The sequence below is a fragment of the Chelonoidis abingdonii genome, chromosome 10 (assembly GCF_003597395.2).
Source record: "Chelonoidis abingdonii isolate Lonesome George chromosome 10, CheloAbing_2.0, whole genome shotgun sequence".
NCBI lineage: Eukaryota > Metazoa > Chordata > Testudines > Testudinidae > Chelonoidis > Chelonoidis abingdonii.
In genome coordinates, this window is record NC_133778.1 from 16,327,815 (window position 1) to 16,348,015 (window position 20,201).

General features: G+C 46.8%; 1 protein-coding gene across 1 annotated transcript in view; it reads left to right on the top strand.

Annotated features, from left to right (window-relative positions):
• Positions 1 to 20,201, top strand: part of PLEKHM3 (pleckstrin homology domain containing M3) — a 127,700-nt gene that overhangs the window by 86,100 nt on the left and 21,399 nt on the right. Inside the window, exon 7 of the mRNA XM_032765032.2 lies at positions 18,313 to 18,470. Coding sequence (XP_032620923.1) covers positions 18,313 to 18,470 — 158 coding nt within the window. The remainder of the gene's footprint in view (positions 1 to 18,312; positions 18,471 to 20,201) is intronic.

The window sequence follows — 20,201 nt, forward strand, 5'->3', positions numbered from 1 at the left end:
TTAAATAACAAAAGGGCTTTTTTGTTCTGCTTGAAACCCAAATTTGCAACAGGGCTTCGAAACGACATTCAGCGCATTAAAAATTAGATATGTAGTTGAAGTCCCAAGCCATTGTGTGGGGAGAATGCAATGGGACCTGCCTGCTGTAATGAACCTTTCTTTAAAACGAACAAAAAACAGTGTGACTGTATTTGCTTGTGCAAAGTGCTGGGTTGATAGCTACGGAGACTGAATTATTTTCAGGTATGCCCTGGCTAGAAGCAATACAAGCTTCCCCGCGTTGTCCCCTTCACTGTTTTGAAAGGCAATAGATACAGATATAGGGAAGTCCTTGTTATCCTTATTGAGACTGTAAAAAGGGGAAGACGATGAATACTAATGACGGTGGTATTTACTGTGATATGAACCTTGGTTGACTGGGAACCAGACTGAGTCCACATTCATTCTACTCTAGCCACTTAAAAGCCATCAGATAGCTAACAGGCTGCCACCCTGGCTTGGGTCTGAACCAGCATCAAAACTCCTCTTTCGGAGGGCGGTAGAAGCAATGCCCTGGACTGTTGATCTCAGTGCTTTGCTTCAGAGGCTCCAGGCTATGCTGTCTGGCTGGACGCATGGGGCTGGCTCCCCCATTGCCACATGAAAGACAGCAAAGCACATTACTTCCCCTTATGCTGGTGGTCAATGTAAGCATTGCTGTGGGTGCCACCAGGATGTTTCGCAATTGCACATTGCAGAGAGAGGTGACCCATGGGAATCTCTGTATTAAAAACATGGTCCATGCTGGGAACACATTTGAGAAGCCCTGCATCACAGTATGCCAGTTGTGAACCTGGTTATAGAGAAACTGTTCTGCAAAATTTATTTCATTCCATCTATCTCCATTACCATGGCATCTGAGCACCTCACAATCTGTATTGTATTTATTCTCACAGCACCCCTGTGAGGTAGGGCAGTGGTATTATCTCCATTTTACAGATGGGCAGCTGAGGCACAAAGAGGCCAGATGACTTGACCAAGGTCATAGAGGAAGTCTGTGGCAGAGCACTGAATTCAGTGCAGTCTCCCAAGTCCCTGGCTAGCGCCCTGACCACTGGCTCATCCTGCCTCTCCATTCCAGGAAGTTCGACTGCCCCACAGTGGCGGCTGCACCTTTTTGTTATCTTGTGCTTTTTGTCCTAATTTGCCACACAGAACCAAGGGCCCAGTATGGCAAACTCGGAGTAACAGCTTGAAGGGTTGGGCTCTGACTGCATTCCCATCCCTCAGATAACACATTGCCTGTCCAACCAAGCCACTGACTCAGGACCCTTTCTGGAAACTAAAATGCAAATATCATTTCAGGGTTGTCCCTTTAAATGAGATAATGAAACACGGTCGTGGTAATTATATGTGCAAATTAAATGTACAGCTAAGCATCTAATTGCATCCTAGTTTTTGTTTTTTTTTTAAATCAGGTGCATCCTGTGTGTGTGTGTGTGTGTGTGTGTATGCATGCACACGTTTTCAAGTTAAGGAAATTGTTCTCTGTTCTCTAACATGCAGATTCCCAGTATACTTTGTCTTGTTTGATTAACGCAGCCTTTGACCTTAGTTTCAATACCTGCGTCTTAAAACCACCTATTATTCATCCCCACTACAAGATTAGGAGAACACCTGGGTGTGACAGAAATTACATATAGTGCTGCCATCTTGGAGCCTTGCACTAGGGTTGCCAGTTGTCTGAACATCCAGTCGAAAATGAACCCTGGTGGCTCCGGTTGAAGCAGGGCTGGCAGGCTCCCTGCGTGATTCTGCGCAGGTCCCAGAAGTGGCAACGTGTCCCTCTAGCTCCGAGGTCCAGGGGCGGCTACAGGGGCTCCACGTGCTGATTCCACCCTATGTGCCAGCTCTGCAGTTCCGATTGGCCGGGAACCACAGCCAGTGGGAGCTGTGGGGCAGTGCCTGTGGGCAGAGACAGTGTACACCGCACAGAGACGCCTGGTCACCCCTACACCTAGGAACCGACGGATATGTTGCCACTTCTGGGAAGCCCCTGACGTAAGTACTGCCTGGAGCCCGCATCCTGCACCCCAAACCCCTGACCCAGCCTGGTGCCCCCTCCCACACCCAAACTCCCTCCTCGAGCCCTCACCCTCTCCCAACCCCTTGCCCCAGCCTTGAGCCCCCTCCTGCACCCAAACCCCCTCCCAAAGCCTTCACCCTGTACCCGGTCTCATACCCTTGCCCCAGCCCTGAGCCCTCTCCCACACCCAATCTACCTCCCGGAGCCTGCACCCCTTCCCATACCCCAACCTCCTGCCCTAGCTCGGAACCCCTTCCTGCACCCTGAACCCCTCATTCCTGGCCCCACCCTGGAAGCTGCACCCCCTGCCCAGAGTCTGTACCCCCTCCAACACCCTGCCTTAGCTCAGAGCCCCTTCCCACACTCCGAACCCCTCGGCTCCAACCCCAGCCCAGAGTCTCCTTTTGCACCCCAAAGCACTCATCCCTGGCCCCACCCTAAAGCCCATACCCTAACCTCCTGCCCCCGCCTGGAGCCCCTCCTGCACCATGAACCCATTATTGCTGGCCCCACCCCAGAACCTGCACGCCCAGCTGGAGCCCTCACCCTCTCCTGCGCCACAACCCCCTGCCCCAGCCCAGTGAAAATGAGGGAGTGAGTGTAGGTGGGGGAGAGCGAGCGACAAAGGGGGGATGGAGTGAGCAGGGGCGGGGCAGGGCAGGGGACAGGCAGGGGGCAGGGCAAGAGTGCCCAGTTCTGTGCAAGTAGAAGGTTGGCAACCCTACTTGAAACCTTGGGGAAAAGAAGAAAGAGGCCGAGGGAATGAAACGCTACGAATGTGAAGGTAGAAGAAGCTTTGGCACAGTAGTCACATTGTGGAGCTCAATGTGGATCTGGCACCAGCAGTTTCAAGCCTTGCTGTTTACTCTGAGGCATTTTGGCTCCTTCTCTCTTGTGTCAGCTTGAGCTTTTTCACCACATTGCTTGGACGTGCTTCATGAGAGGGCCTTCCTTTTTCCCCACTCTTCCCATAAATTATATGCTTGCATGTTACAGAGAAGCAGAGGATCTTCATTATCTGTTGACCTTATGAGGGGTTTTCCTGTTCTCTCTCCCCCATCTCCAAAGGATAGACTGATCTCCTTAGGTGGAATTTCATGTTAACCCAGTGGCCTGTTTGTAACAGGAGACTGTGTCTCATCTCACTGGAGAGCCACGCAGTGCTGTATGTTCAGAACGGGTTTCCAAGTGCAGCAGAGGAGAGTTTTATCGCATATAAGGAAGGAAGTACATCTTGCCTGTCGCAAGGCATCTGAAAGCAAGTTAGCGACGGATGTTTAATTGAACTGACTCTGTTTTCTCTTTAATTCTTGCAGGCATGTATTGCTAAATTTTCTTGGGGGTTGTTCTCAGCTATGGGTTTGTTATTAGTTAATCCAGCACAGTTCATTCCTGTGCAAAACAGACTAAACTTGGGGAATTGTGTGGGAGAGGGGAGCAATCGCTATTAGGATTCCTGGCGTCTGGTCCCCATCCTGCACACAACACTTATAGGATGTGGATGGTTGTTCCCAGTTACCGTTGAAGCTCTGTGGATGCCTACAGCAGTTGCTGTGTTATCAAGCTAAATCTTACGATTTTGCTTCCTATGTAATGGGAACGTTTCATTTCTCCAAGTCTGCTGGAGGCAGCTGCTCTCTTGTGTTCAGTTCAAATACAGCTTGTTGCAGAGGAGAGACATGGCTCTCAAACACATGCAGAAGGAACACCTCCTTGGTTTTATTTATTCATATTCTAGTGCCTACTGCCAACCAACGTCATGGCCCCTTGCGTGAGGCACTGTACAACACACGTCTGAAAAGACAAACCATGACCTAACTAGCTCACAATTTAAATATGCGAGATGGGTGAAGGGTGGGGCAAGTGACACAGCATGAAACAGATGATTGGGAATTAATGACTAGAAAGAGTACAGGATTTGAGGAGAATGACCCAAGGAGTCAGTGGCAGAGCTGGGAATTGAACCTGCCTCTCCTGAATCCCAGCCCAGTGCCTCAGCCACAAGATCCTCCTTCCTCCCTTTGCCCCTTTCATCTGGACTAAAGCTGAACTGTGTATTGAAATTGTAACAAGAACATTGGAAGATTCAGGATCCGGCAAACTGAAAAAAACCTCCAGGAAATCCCTCATCGGCAACCTAGGACAATCCTCACCTCCTCTCGCCTCACACTCTCACCTGCTCCCTCACTTGAAATGGTCAGTAACTTCCTGGCATGTATTTTCCCCTCCCTTGTATATTTGGCTATAACTTGTGTTGTCGTTAGCTAACTATATTACGACACACTGGTTCCTGAGTTCACAGCTTGAAGACCTTTGAGTGAAATCCTGGCCCCACTGAAGTCAATGGGAGGTTTGCCACTAACTTCAACCAGAGTTTTACACTTTGTGTTTCAATACCCCCATTCCCACTCCTAAGAACTGCATAAAGAACCACTGTTTATAGTTAAGGCCATCAGTTCACCCTTCCTTCGCCTGGGTCTTCTGACATTTTTCAAGGAGTACAGTGCAGATCACTGCAACAGATGAAGCACAAAGAGAAGAGGCTGAAAATGCTTTCTGAAACACATTACATCATCAGGGTGTTTCTTTTAAATCTTGTGTCTTGGCTGCCATGGAGGGGAAGAAAGAATGGTGGGGTATGTACTTCTCCGCAGTGTCCTCACTGGCCGAATTTTTGGAGTAATGAACAGATAACAGCTAGTAAGCTAAAACTCAATTTGGATTAGATGGTGTTGATTCTGGGGGAGTGAGGGAAACCTCCAGAGGAGTAGTCAGAAATTGATTTAGAGGATGGTTGGCATATCGAAGTCCTGTTAGATCATTGGATGCTCCATGAGTTTCCTCCTTAAGGCTTACTTCTTTCATGAGACAGACACCAATCCACAGTATGTAAAGGGCTTTTCCACCATTACATTGTATAACTAAGGATGATGATTGAGGTTAAAATATTGGACACCACTTCTGGTTTCCCAGTGCTTCTTGTCCTTTTTGTGTCTGCCTCCTACACTGAATAAGCCCCTCACAGCAAGACCTGTCTCTGTGCATTGTCCAGCACTGAGTGTATTCTTGGCCTTGATGAATAATCGTAAACTTTATTTCAAAAGGATGAGGGCTGGGACAATGCTGCCAAGGTTTGAATCTGTAATTCTAGATGTTCTAGGGCAGTGTTTCTCAAACTGGGGTCCGTGGACCCCTGGGGGTCACTGAGGATACTCCAGGGGGCCCCGCAGGCCCCGCTGATCAACTCTTCCCCCTCCTTCTATCTCCCGGAGGCTACTTAAGCCAGTCGGGGAGATTTAAAGTGCTAAAACTCCAGTGGCGCAGCGGGGCTAAAGCAGGCTCCGTACCTGCCCTGGCTCCGCACTGCTCTCAGCGGCTGGCACATCACTGTGGCCTCTGTGGGGAGTGCAGGGTGTCTCCGAGCACCGACTCCACAGCTTCCATTAGCCAGGAACTGCAACTGATGGGAGCTGCAGGGGTGGTGCCTGCAGGCAGGGGCAGTGCACAGAGACCCCATAGTCCCCCCCAGCCTAGGAGCCCCTGCCAGAGGGATGTGCCATTTGCTTTCGGGAGCTGCCTGAGGTAAGCGCCGCTGGGATGGAGTCCACACCCCTCACCTGCACCCCAACTCCGTTCCCCAGCTCAGAGCCCGCACCCAAACTCCCTCCCAGAGCCTGCACCCAAACTCCTTCCCGCACCCAAACTCCCTCCCAGAGCCCACACCCCCTCCCGTATCCAAACTCCCTCTCAGAGCCCTCACGCCTCATCCCCTCCCACACCCAAATTCCCTCCCGCACCCAAACTCCCTCCCAGAGCCCTCACCCCTCACCCCTCCTGCACCCAAACTCCCTCTCAGAGCCCTCATCCCCATCCCCTCTCACACTCAAACTCCCTCCCAGAGCCCGTACCCCCTCCCGCACCCAAACTCCCTCCGACAGCCCTCACCCCTCCTGCACCCAAACTCCCTCTCAGAGCCCTCACCCCCATCCCCTCCCGCACCCAAACTCCCTCCCAGAGCCCGTACCCCTCCTGCACCCAAACTCCCTCCCAGAGCCTGTACCCCCTCCCGTACCCAAACTCCCTCCGAGAGCCTGCACACCTCACCCCCTCCCACACCCAAACTCCTTCCCAGAGCTTGCATCCCTCACCCCCTCTTGCACCCAAACTCCCTCCCGTACCCAAACTCCCTCCCAGAGCCCGTGCCCGCTCCCCTTCCTGCACCCAGACTCCCTCCCAGAGCCTTCACCCCCTCCTGCACCCAAACTCCCTCCGAGGGCCCTCACCTCCTCCTGAACCCCAACCTCCTGCCCCAGCCTCGTGAAAGTGAGTGAGAGTTGGGGGGATTGAGCGACGGAGGGAAGGGGGATAGAGTGAGCAGGGGCAGGAATAGGTGGGGTGGGGTGGGGATTGGGGGAAGACGTGGAATGGGGCAGGGCCTGGGGCTGAGCAGAGGGACTTGGGGGTCCACAAAAAATTATAAATCAAAATGGGGGTTCTCGGGTTACTAACATTTGAGAACCACAGTTCTAGGGATTACATACCACTTACCCGATCCCCTCTATGCCTCACTTGTGTCTACATGTAACTCCGATGGCAGGAGAAGTGGAACAGATTGTCCAATGTTCCAGACAAGGTTTATTAGGCAAACCAGTGTTTCTAAACTGAGTGCCTTCTAATAAATGTTATCTTCAGGGAAATACGCCAGCCCCTACATAAGTAGTTAATGTTACTGCCTCAGTGTTGGCTTATAAAACAACTTTATCTCGTCTGTGACGATAATGATTAACAAGCTGATTTACAAGGGTGGGGTCACAGGTATTTGGCAAATTTGCTGTCTTGCAGTGGCAGTTATACAGTATCTGAGTTTTACAGTGTTCTCACCTCTTTAACTGAAATACTTAACCCTGGACTGCTCAGCAGTTTTGCAGTCATTTCTGAGAGAGTGTCCAACTTGGCCTCCCTTGTATGTTTTTAGTGGCTCAGGAAGCTAAACATCTAGTAATACAAGTTCAGAAAATTTGGGATATTCCTGGTTTTCTTGCCAATGTTTATTTTCTAATCATTCTTCCACCATGGAATAGTGACAATGGCTCAGATTTTTAAAGGTACTTAGGTGCCGCTGTTGGCTCACTGTTGCAATGCCTAACTGATTTAGGGACCTAAGCAGCAAGTGCCTAAATCCCTTTTAAAATGATATTTAGGCTCCTAAATCAGTGAGGTGTTGCAACGCCACGCACAGTAACACCTAAATACCTTGTAAAAATCTGGGCCAGTATGTTTCGAGAGGTGACATTACGTGGTATATCATTGTGTCACACCTCAGCAGGCATGTATTGCTTACATCTAGCATAGAGAGAGAATTCTGCCCTTAGTTCAGGTTGTAAGAAGGTTTCCACCGAAGTGCTGCTTTTGTCCTTACAGCCTCATTTTCAAATATCTTAAGTCCTTTTTAAAAAAATCCTTTAAAATTTTTTTTTCCCTATTTTAATGTTTATCGTGTGGTAATTCAGAAATAATGGTCCACCAAGTTCAAACTAGTTTAATTCAAGAGCCCTAGATGCAATAGAATACAGTGTGACTCTTTCAGACATTCAGGTGCTTGTTTTTTGGAGTTACTCATCTTGGAAATAGGGATATGTGACGGTGTGACGCTGCCTCCTGCTGATCATCTTGGGAATTAGCTCTTTCCAGCCCAGGGCACCCTCTGCAGGCCGGTGTCTCGCCTGCCACTGGCCCCATGGCCCTCCCAGACCCCGGTGCCTTTTGCCCAGGGGTTGTGCCCACCACAGCACCCCCTCAATTTGGGTCTCCCCACCCCGGGGAACCCCCAATCTCCTATCCCCACCTTGCTTCAGTGGCTACTGCCAGTCATCATCTAGCCCCCACTCACTGGGGCTACTGCAGTCTGTGAACCACTCATCATCGGCAGGGGAGGTTGGACCAGCTGCCTCTGCCTATTCCTGGGCTGCCCCTCTGCAGCCCTAGTACCCTTGTGGGCACTTAACTCGGCCTGCAGCCTGGGGGTTTTCCAAGCCAGAGCTCCCCAGCAAATCTGGCCTTTCCCCAGCCCTGCTCCACTTTAGGTGGCCTGCTCCACTCCCAGCAGCCACGCCTATCCCTCTCAACAGCCAGAAAGAGACTCTCTTTTGGCTTCTGGCCTCAACCCTCTTATAAGTGCCAGCTGGGCCCTGGTTAAGCTGTCCATAGTTGTGGTCAGCTACCCACTCAATCCCTCTTACTCTGCTGCAGCCTTCTCCAGGGCTGCTTTCACCCACTATAGGACATATGAATTCTGTGATGGTCTCCTGCAAACTTTATACAATTTACCAAAAGTCTTGACAGTCTTTATGTAGGTCACCAAAGATACTGATGTCCTCAGTCCTATGCAAACATCTGGTGGACTTCATAAAGTTAACCAAAGGTGCACAAGAATTGCTGTACAGGTGACAGACTCCACAAGTACAAATCATACCTGCGCTTCAGTGGAGGTTACAACCCCCTGTTCCTGAAATATTCTTTCTTATCTGGCATTGTTAGCAAACTACCTCCCATCTACCCCGTCCCGCCCACACGCACACCGGGGAAATGCATGAATGCTCTTAAGTTTTTTCAGACATCTGCCAGTTTTTAGAAAGGTAACCAAAGTGGCCTTGATGCAAGGAGGAGGCATTTCTGTGATTCTGGACTTGAGTGTGAGGATGTGTGGATGGAAGGGTATTGAGGCACAGACTGTTAGGCCTTGCAAGTTTTGTCAGCCCTCTTCATGGAGCTTGGTGGTTGCAATTTGCAGGGAGTTTGGCCAACCATTTCTTTTTGTCCACTTCCAGTTTCCAAAGATTAACATTCCCAGTACATCTCTGTGGAATAAAACAATCTGAGTTGGAAGTAATTCAGTCTCCATCTTGTCCAGTCGATCCTTGGGCTCTCTGATGAGGTTGCCAGTGCAAGGATGCCAGTTACGTTGTCCGTTCTGACTGGAATGTCTGTTCATGAGGAACTGAACTGAGTCTACCAACAGATCGCCCAAATAGTCAAAACATGCTCATACTTTCAGTCACTGGCCTCTTGGGCTAGGCTTGACCCAGTGATCCAGAGGTGAAATGCTCGGCTACCGTTCAGCTGAGCGAGCCAGTCCCCGAGTTAATTTTTAATGTTAGAAAAATTATTGCAACATTATGTTCCCGCTTTTCTAGTGGGGTTGGATTGTGCAACCTTCGCTCACATTGGTAAGCACTTACTCACACAAGTAGCCCTATTGACTTCAATGGGACTAGGATGTGAGTAACTCCTCATCAGTGTCAGTAAGGGGCCGTTATGGCATATTTCCCTGTTTAGAATAAGAATTTGAATTAAAACAAACTAAAAACCTACAGCTGAAAGGTACTCAGTGAAGCTGGGCAGCACAATATTTATTATATATATTAGTCTAAAAGGACAAGCTAAGGAAACGAAAACCGGACTAATTCCGGCTATAGAAGAGTCGGGCAGCCATCAAGGGCTGCATTCTTACTGACAAGCAGTGAAGCTTTGAAGAAGTTCACGTTACCATTCATGTTCACATTAATCTAATGTCCAAAGAGATTTCAGATTGAACAATAGCCCTTGCTCTCTTTCATCTTCAGTATCCTCCGAGTTTTACAAAGCTTGGTCGCTCCTTACAAATTACATCCAGGCTGCTACCTAACCGAATGAACAACGCAACCGAGAGAGAGAGAGAGAATACAGAGAAGAGAGAAGTGCTTGAGTTACATGTTTTCATAATTTCCTGACTTTGCTGGGGTGGCTTGTGTGCTTTAAAAGTTGCCTAGGACATCTCCTTTGTCCTTTCTGGGCTGGGAAACATGCCGTTTGTTTGGTACAAGAAGCAGCATGAATTTTGTTGATCAGAGCTTGTCTACAGAGAATGCCAGTGCGCAGCAATCAGCGTGTGAATCTACAGGTACCAGCTTGCCGTTCAAGTGACATCCCATTACTTCTGTAGTTGTCGAGGAGGGTGCTGTAATGTACTATAATAGCACCAATTTTTGGATAGCCATGAGAGGATGGCTCAGTGTTTCCAAAATCATTTTCAGATTGACTAACTGGACCATTTTGGTGAAGGAAGTGCTGCGTGCCAGCATGTGACATTTCATGACTGGGACCCCACACACACACACCAAAAATAAATCCTGACACTCGCAATGTAAAATGCAGTAAGGAAATTGTTTTAAAACATACCTCCACCGCATTTTTTAACATGCTCAGAATTTGACTTAAAAAACAGACTTTCCCTTCACCTGCAATCTGTGATCCCTACTCCAGGTGAAGGAGAACTTAAACCCCAACAATCGCTACCTTTTGGTTAAAATTATCTGCGTGATTTTAAAGCTTTTAAAGCACCTAGCTCAGTGGGGCACCGATCTCAGATGGGTGCTACTGTAAAACAAATAATTATTCTGAGGAGTGTGATGATTTCAAATCTCCAAGTTCTCCTGTTTCAGTGAGTGGCATGTGGCTTTACGTTTTAATAATATAGCTTAGCAAGTTTTTCTGTCTCATCTAAAATCAAGAGGCTCCATTTTTTTTTTCCAAACATAGAAACCAAAAATTAGCAGCCATGGCCACATTACTGTAATGGAATAAATAAGTCCTTGGTAAGTATTCTATGAGACGTGAAAAGTCCTTTTTTTTTCTGTTCTGGCCAGGTTCTTATACCACACCCGTCCCCATGGTGTCTGAATGCCTTCCAATAAGGCAACATTTGCTATTTTAAAGAGCTTGATTGATCAGTTAGATGGATTAATGATGGGTTTGGGAAGAAGTGCCCTCCCTCAAGCTGCCTTTTTCTCCTAATTAGTATGCTTTTCCTTGCAGTGAGTGTAAATGTTGTTGGTTGGCCAAGGCAGAGTGGAAGGGGAGAGCTGAAATAGGTGGATTGTGTGCGCCTTTTTCCAATCCCACAGACCATCATTGGCTGCGGCACTTGAACATGACACTGCAATTTCCCTGTGCAACATATGAGTAATAAATGGCTGCACTCGAGCTGTGGTCTTGAGAAACCAGTGTGAGGCTCTTGCTCACTCTCCTTTTTCTTTAATATGGTTGTAATTTTTGATCACTTTGCAAGAAGGCTTCAAAGCGAATTGATGCCACCTCCTACCCTAGAGGAAGAGCCCTTCCTCACCCAGTGCACCTACTCAGCAGCCAGGCACAATCTGGAGTGCAGGGGGTTCTGTTCGCATTGCTGGTCATCTGGATGGCCCCTGAAGACTTGTTTCTGCGCCTGGGGAGGAGCAAGGCCAGGGATCTGCCCTGGGTGCATTTGGATGACTGCGCTGGGGGAGCACTGGTTTTACCTGTTGTACAGATGTAGTGAGTGGTGCCCCTCCCCATGCGCCCTTGGGGAGGGTATCCCCTCAGTGAGCTCTGGCTCCACTTAAGAACCGCAGTCAAACCTTTCTCGAGCACTGTGGCAACTGGCCTACAAAGCCAGCACTGGGCTGCTCCCCGCTCAATGAAAACCAAACTTGTGGGCTCGTAAGTAATGAGCGTGATCCCAACAGACTGCCACCTCACAAAACCAAGACCTGTTAGGCTGACATGCAGGCTGGGCCACACAGAGGCCTAGTGAGTGCATGGTCAACACTGGCTCCTGTTCTGGGCACCTCAGTAAAATGTTCAGGCTTCTAACCCATGATGAGTGCTGACGGAAGGTCTGGGAACTCTTGTTTTCACCACAATCACACAGGCCAGTGCGATAGGGCCTCTCAGGTTTGAAATCTAGGCATCTAGCTGCTTATTTAGGCAGTTGACTTCAGTGGGAGCTGCAAGCCTTCAGGCTCCTGATTCAGGGTGCTAACTTTGAACATCCGGTTTGAAACTGTTGGCCAGTCTCCTTAGTTCGTCTTGGAATGCACAAGCTCTTCTCAGTGGTGACTGGACTGTATTTCAGATGCTCCCCCACCTGCTCAGAAAATGGGCCATGGCCTTTCCACCTGCAGTCACTAGGTTTTCTGTTGAGGGGCACTGAGAGGACACACCGTCCACTAAGATGCAATGAAAGAAAACTTTAGCTACATCATGGTGTCAAGTATCAGGGGGTAGCCATGTTAGTCCGTATCCGCAAAAACAACCAGGAGTCCGGTGGCACCTTAAAGACTAACTAACTGTTAGTCTTTAAGGTGCCACCGGACTCCTTGTTGTTTTAGCTACATAATTTTTTAACACTAGAACTATCTACTGAAATGTTGCTGCTTTGCTGCAGCAGAAGATAAACATGACTCAAACGTGTAACCTAAGGACCAGAGTCTTCTGTCTTGGGGAAAACAGGCAGGTTCCCCTGGTGTGAAAGAAATTGGGAAGGACTCTGTGGCTCCTCTTTCTCTCTGCTTTTAACCCCTTGGGCTTGATCACCTCTCCTTTCTCTAGGGCAGTGGGCCCCAACCTTTTTCGTCTGGCAGGCGCCGGACGACGAGCCATGGAGGACTGTGCCCAGCGGATGAGCATCCGCTGAAATTCCACCGAGACGTGGCAACGTCAATAAGCGTCACCGCCAAAATGCCGCCGAAAAACAGCAGCATTTTGGTGGCGACGCCTCCGGATGATGCTGCTTCTCCGCAGCATTTTGGCGGATGCTCGTCCGCCAGACAGTACGTGGGCGCACATAGATGCCCCCACAGGTGCCATGGCGCCTGTGGACACCACATTGGGGACCACTGCTCTAGGGGACTAAGGGGAAACAAAGCCTACTATATCCCTGTCTGACTAGTTCATTTAACACACCTCCTCCTTTTCCCATCTATATGTTTCTATAAGGGTCGGGATCTGATTTCAGCATATATTGGCAGGACTTTCATCCTGGGACTTGGTCTTTCTAGTGCTGAAATGTCTAAAAATCGACAACTCGGGCCTCAATCTCTCTCTGGAGAGTGCTTGGTTACAGGTCCCAGGCTTCCTTTCCCTCATCCAGAAGATGCCCACTACAGAGGCATTATGGTGAAACTGTTTTCTGGGGCGCATAATTAAAAATCCACAGATCACGGGGCCAGATGGAGATCAATATTGCATTTTCACGCTATACAAACGTTAAAATGAACAAATTGCAAAGAAATGTCCTATCCACTGATCAGCAATGGTCTATGCAGTCTGTTATGAAGTGAAATGGCCCTGAATTTGCAGACACTAAAAACAGTGAAAGCATCAGTTTGATATTGCGTTTTGTCCTCATCCTCAAATGCTGTAAAAGGGGCTATTATTCATATTGCAGATTGGGGTGCATGTTGCTTTTGAAGACTGGATCTTCACTGCAGTACCATGTGTACACACCAGAAGTATCAATCAAGCTAATACACTGCTATGACAAAAAATATTTCATGGAAAATATACATCAACTTTCCTCACCGTTCTGGCCATCTAGGCTTTCTCACAGAGACAGTGCAAGTCTTTGTGGACAGAACTGGTTTGCCATTCAATTTAATTCCTTGCGCTGTGGTATGATTAGCTATGTATAAATACTTTTTTTGAAAATAGGTGACATACATTTGGACATCTGAGTTTAATACCCAGCTCTGCCATAGTCTTCCTGTGTGATGTCAGTCAAGTCATATACTGACTCTGCTTCAATACTCCATCTGTACTCTCCCTCCCTTTGCCCGTCTTGTCTATTAAGACAGGAAGCTCTTTAGGGAAGTTATTGATTTTTACTGTATGTTTGCACAGCTCCTAGCACACTGGGGCCATGAATTCAATAGAGGACACTGGGTTATACTGGAATACACATTAATCACAGTTATCTGCAATGCATTCATAAAACTCAGATTTTGCACTTCTCTGGGTGGCCTGTCAAGTCTATCTTGTGTGGATTTTAAGCTCTCTGGAGCAGAAAACTGTATTTTGTGTCTTATGCAGACCCGAGTCTGTCGTCAGTGCTTACTAACTACAAAAAAATAGAATATAAAATTGAAGTCGTAAGTCACAAGGCCAACTGTACAAGGATCACCAAAAGTGATGCGGGTACTAAGTAAAACCAGATGAACTGTCTGCATAAAGTGAAAGATGAAATGACTGTAGGATTGGCATTTTGATCTGACCTTTTTTGCCCCACCACAAATGTGAATTAGGAAAGACTAAAAGAGTCTAGTTATCCAGATATTGGATGGGATGTTGACCCAAAAACTGGGTCAGACCAGTGGTCCACCTAGCCCAGTACCCTGTCTCTGAGTGTGACCAGTATCAGGTGCTTCAGAGGGAATGAACAGAACAGGGCAATTGATCAAGTGATCCATCCCCTGATATCCAGTCCCAGCTTCTGTCAGCTGGAGGTTTAGGGACACCCGGAGCAGGGGGTTGTGTTCCTGGCCATCTTGGCTAATAGCCACTGATGGACCTATCCTCCAGGAGCTTAGCTAATTCTTTTTAGAACCCATTTAGTCTTCTGGCCTTCACAACATCCCATAGCAACAAGTTCCACCGGCTGATTGTGCATTGTGTGAAGGAGTACTTCCTTTTGTTTGTTCTAAACCTGCTGTGTATTAATTTCATCAGGTGACCCTTAGTTCTTGTGTTATGTGAAGGAGTAAATAACACTTCCTTATTCACTTCCTCCACACCAGTCATGATTTATAGACCTCTGTCATATCTTTCTTCAGTTGTATCTTTCCTAAACTAAACAGTCCCATTCTTTTTAATCTCTCCTCTTAAGGAAGCTGTTCCATACCCCTAATCATTTTTGTTGCCCCCCTCTGCACCTTTTCCAATTCTAATGTATTTTTGGGGATGTGTGACCAGACCTGCACACAGTATTCAAGGTGTGCGCATACCAGGGCTTTATGATTTTGTCTGGTTTATTATCTGTCCTGTTCCTGCCCCTGTTACTTCACACTGCATCGCCCTAGCTACATCCATCTAAATGCTATGCCTCTTGCGGAGCTGGAGTTATTAGGTTGGTGTAGTGGGCAACTTATATCAGCGGGAGCAACATTGTAGTGTAGACAGTTAAGCTGCCTTACTTCAACCTAACGCTGTATTGTAGACCAGCGTAACTATCCGAGTGGCATCTCTCAACCTCTGAAAGTGCACGTAGAAGTTAGTGCAGTGCTGTATGAAGCAACTGCTGTATCTTGCCCATAGGATCAAGTGCTTGCTACATCCAGTTCTGTGTGCTGTATCAGTCCTTAGATTCCTAGCAGTATTTCAAAGGATCCCTCAGATTTCTTTTCCTATTCAAAAGGTGCTGTTGGGTGAGTGCCCATGTAGTGGCAAAGTAAGGGTTAATGTTAAAGCTAGGCCCTGCTTTACTGATGTGTAATTTGCAGCATGTGCTGTCAAGGGCTACAATATTATCCGCACCGTGCTGTTTGAAAATGCCTACAAGTTATTGCCTTTTCTGAAGCTGTGTAGGTACATTCCATGCATCGGTGTTGGAAGAGCCTTTCTTTTGGGGGCTTGCTGCCACTCCTGGAGAGTTAACACTCTTCGAGGTGCAGAAGCTTGAAGCGTTTCCATAGGCTTGGAGAGGGAGCAGGGTGTGAATGAATCACAGAGAAGTGTTCTTTAAATGACAAAGACGAAACTCCAGGCCCTGCTTTTCTCTTCACACTTTATTTGCATTCAGACACAGACCTGATTTCTTTTTGTTTTAATATTTAAACAAGAGTCCTTCAAATATACATAATAGCTCCCTCCCCTCATTTAGCCAGTTCTCTTAGTCTGTTGGTTCCAATTATGGCTTTCTGGCTAAGGTTTTCTGACTGGTGATTTGGGGCACTTCAGCCGCTAAGTGCCCAACTAAGAGGCCTGACTTTCAGGCCGTGCTCAGCACCCACCCTGAAAATCAGGTCCCATTAAGGTGACTCGGGTTGGGACCCAAAAAATACCTGAGGCACCCCAGAATCACTATCCATCTTTGAAACTCTAGCCAAGATGTTTAAGCAACACTGCTGCTGTTTCTCATGCTTCTTGGATGCTGCTAAGCTCCCGTCCTCCACCCTCCACTTGATTTGGACTTTTGACCCTCAGTTACTCTTGAGTTTGAAAGCAAAAGATCTTTCTTTCTTTCTAACACTGCAGCATTAACTTGTTGCTCCTCAGGTTGGGATCTGCCTATAAGGTTCGCAGTGTCATTGCCTTGAACCAAACCTTCATGTTCCGTTACATGCAGTGACCTTTCTGAATTGTTTATGTCCCAGTATAGGGGTTTTCCTATGCCAGGATGCAATAGGAACGTCATTTTCCCCTCGAACATGAGCAGATGTCCTATCTGTAACGCTAGCAATAACATCGCCGCTTCCTGTTCTTACAGATGGTCTCAACCGTGTGGAGCTTTGTCAAGGAGGGGACACTTCCACTAAGGCCTGGTCTACACTGGGTTGGGGGGTTGATGTAAGATACACAACTTTAGTTATGGGAATAGTGTAGCTGAAGTCGAAGTATCTTATTTTGACTTACCTCCCGTCCTCATGGCGCGGGATCGATAACCGTGGCTCCCCCGACGACTCCGCTTCTGCCTCTCGTCCTAGTGGAGTTCCAGAGTCGGCAGGGAGCGTGTTCGGGGATCGCGTCTAGACGTGATAAATTGATCCCCGATAGATCGACTGCTACCTGCCAATCTGGCAGGTAGTGTGGACGTACCCTTAGTGGCATCCATTACATTTCCTTTCCTGCTTGTCTTCTCCCAGCGATGGCGATGGGAAGGGTAATGGAATAGAATGGGCCTTTAGAAGTAACGCTGCTAGACAGAGATGAAGAATGCTACTGGGATTTGTAGTCACCAGCTTTCCTTTGAGCTTCACCTTGGCCACGTTGGTTTTGTATCAGCCTGAAATTTCCAGTGAAATTCAAGTGGTATGAAATAGTGTGAATTGAAACCAATGAGCAAAATGTATTGAAAATCCATGTGAGCCAAACCTGGCAAATTAGGCACACATTTAAATATGATCCTTCATCTATTTGGGAGCTGGGGACATCTTTAGCATACTCCTTTAAAGAACAGTTATTATGTTCCTGTTAACTGTAGGTCAGTGTCAAATCCTACCACATGTTTCTACCAGTAATCTAGCAGGCTGCCATTCACACCATGGGAAGAGAGGGGAGCGAAAGTATCATATGAGGGCCCTGTGCTTTGCTCATTACTCCTTACACTAGCAGAATTTCTTAAAGATCATGAAATTTCGTCTGAAGAAGTATTTTGCCTGAAGTGCCCTTATTGAAACGTTGTCATTGAATCAGAAATTTAGAGGAGTGTTGTGGCTAGGGGCTTAATCTACATTACACAGTTTTTTCGCACCAAGAAGGGAGTGCAAATTACTTCTGATTGCCTTACACTATTGTCTGATAGTGGATTGATGTGGGTCTTTTTGATTGGAGAGTTGGTCACTTAAGGAGAAACTGCCATTTCCTTTGAGTCATTTATTTTAGAATTCATCTCGTTGTAGAAAAGAATAAATACAGTGTTGGAATGGTTATCAATGTACCAAAAAATCACCTCTGTTACAATTAGAAACCTCCATTTGATCAATGGGAAAAAAAAATAGATTTGGGTGCAGAACTGTGTTTTGTGATAAAAGTGAATGAAGAGAAAATTAGTATTTTAAAACATCATTGGCGTTTGGGCCAAAAAAATGTGAATAAAAAGTAACAGTAAAGGAAAAGAATTGAAGAAAGTTTTCTGAGCTGTCACTGATCTTTCTGCATTTGTGTTTATGTGAAAGAATGAAACTCTCTTCTTAGGCTTGTCTACACACTGGGGTAATGTGCTCTGTGGGGGGTTGGTTTCTAAAGGCACTACATGTTACACGTTAATTGGTCTGTGTGACCACTGTGTTAAAGGGCACTAGGACATGTTTAGTGTCCACCGGCAGAGTCTGTCCAGACCAGTTAGTGCATTTTAGAAATCACCCCCCCCAGAGCGCATTCCCCCACTGTGTAGACAAAACCCTATCTTATCCCATCGTGCCTTGGTATTTGACATATGTGATACGTAAAATGATCCACTATTCAGTAATGTTGTTGCCATATATATGTTTAACGGGAGAGCAATCGCACGAATTTTCCACTTTTCACCATTGTCAGTTCTGCGCAGATTTGACCATTAATATTACTTTGACCATACTTAGGATTTTCATGCAGCCATAACTGGGAGTTATATTCAGATTATTTCAACTGACTGTGAGTAGTCGCTTCCCTGTCTTAATGAAAATGAGACAAACATGTCACTGTTTCAAGGAATCCTGCTCCCAGATGAGTTTGTTAATGTCATTTTCTTCTTCCAGGTTATTGAAGGAAAATTGGCTCCTTTCTTGGGGAAGGTAATCAAGTTTGCCACCTCTCATGTGTACAGCTGCAGCCTTTGTAGCCAAAAGGGCTTCATCTGCGAGATTTGTAACAATGGAGAGATCCTTTACCCCTTTGAGGATATTTCCACAAGCAGGTACAGTATCCTTCCTTTCATGTGTTTTACCTGCATGTCTTATCTTCTCAAATTCCAGGTCAAATGACATTCCATTTCAGCAGGAGTGGGCCTCACTAGTTCACAGTTAAGGACGTCTGCCTTGGACTTGTGTTCCAGAGAGGCCATCCCTGAGCCTGCAAGCAGATAGATAGAGAAGGGCCACTTTGTCATTTATCTGGTTCAAAAGAGCCTAAACCCCATTTCACACAGCTCTCAAACACCTGTAGATCCCACTACTGATGCTCAAAAGGATAGAGGCCCTCAGGGGCTGCTTTCTAGCAGGAATCTCCCTGTGGCTATGCACAACTGAGTTTACACAGGGGCCTACAAATACAAAGGTCAGCTGAGGATGACTTTGTAGGTCTTTCCTGCCTTTGATTTCACTGGACCTATGGTAGAATGTGCCCATGCGTTATTAGATAATCATCACCTCTTCTGAGTTTGCAGCAAAGAAGCCTGTGGCACCTTATAGACTAACAGACATTTTGGAGCATGAGCTTTCGTGGGTGAATACTCACTTCGTCAGATGCATGTAGTGGAAATTTCCAGGGGCAGGTATATATATATATATATATGCAAGCAAGCTAGAGATAACTTGGTTTTCACACCTCAACTGCTAGAACAGGGCCTCATCCTCCCTGATTGAACTAACCTCGTTATCTCTAGCTTGCTTGCAAGCATATATATACCTGCCCCTGGAAATTTCCACTACATGCATCTGACGAAGTGGGTATTCACCCACGAAAGCTCATGCTCCAAAACGTCTGTTAGTCTATAAGGTGCCACAGGATTCTTTGCTGCTTTTACAGATCCAGACTAACACAGCTACCCCTCTGATGCTCTTCTGAGTTATGGCCGCACTCTTACTGTGAGGTAAGGATATAACTGATACTCTGTTGTCTGTGTGTGTATGCAGCATAGATTTATATTCACATGTGCACACACGCACACACAGACAGAAATCGTCTCACCCACCACTAAAATGTAGCTGCCTCTAGGTGAGACTACAACAGCTGTTTAACAATGCACAGCATGCTATATAACAGTATGGGAACAGGAATTGAGGAAGGATAGTGTATCCAGTTAAAATCACATGGAAAATCTAACAAGGCTCAAGGCAGTAATCAAAAACTGGAATTTGACCAGAACACTGGAGCAATGTTCCTACTTTTGCAAGAAGTTTCTTGGGTTTAGAACAATCATAAGAGGTAAAGACCTTGAATTTCTTATCCATCAAGACATGACACCTCCAGCAGTACAATCTGTCCTTTTCTAATATACCCTCATCTTAATTTAGTCTCCGGTTGCATTAGTAGAGTAGAAAAAAAGTCAGAGGAGCCTACTCTGGGGGTGATCCAGATCAGCTTGTTCAAAATTCCACGTTGAGAATTGGATTCTCGTGAGTTTACAAAGATCTCTGTGTCGGGAGTGGCCAAGGCCAGCCTGTTGGGGGTTTCAGGCTGACATGTCTTTCAAAGAGTATTTGCACATTCTTTCTCTGAATTCACATTCCAAGAAATGTGGAGACAAAGCACTGGACATAAATTAAACAAGGTGTGCAGTTTTGTTTTATAAATGGTGTGCAAGAAAAATGTATCTGGAGGGAGAAGTTGGAAAAAGGGAAAGACTTAGATGAAACGGCGTAAGAGGACTATTAAGACTGTACTAAACAATTAACGATATCCACAAAGCCTGATGAGAACAGAAAAA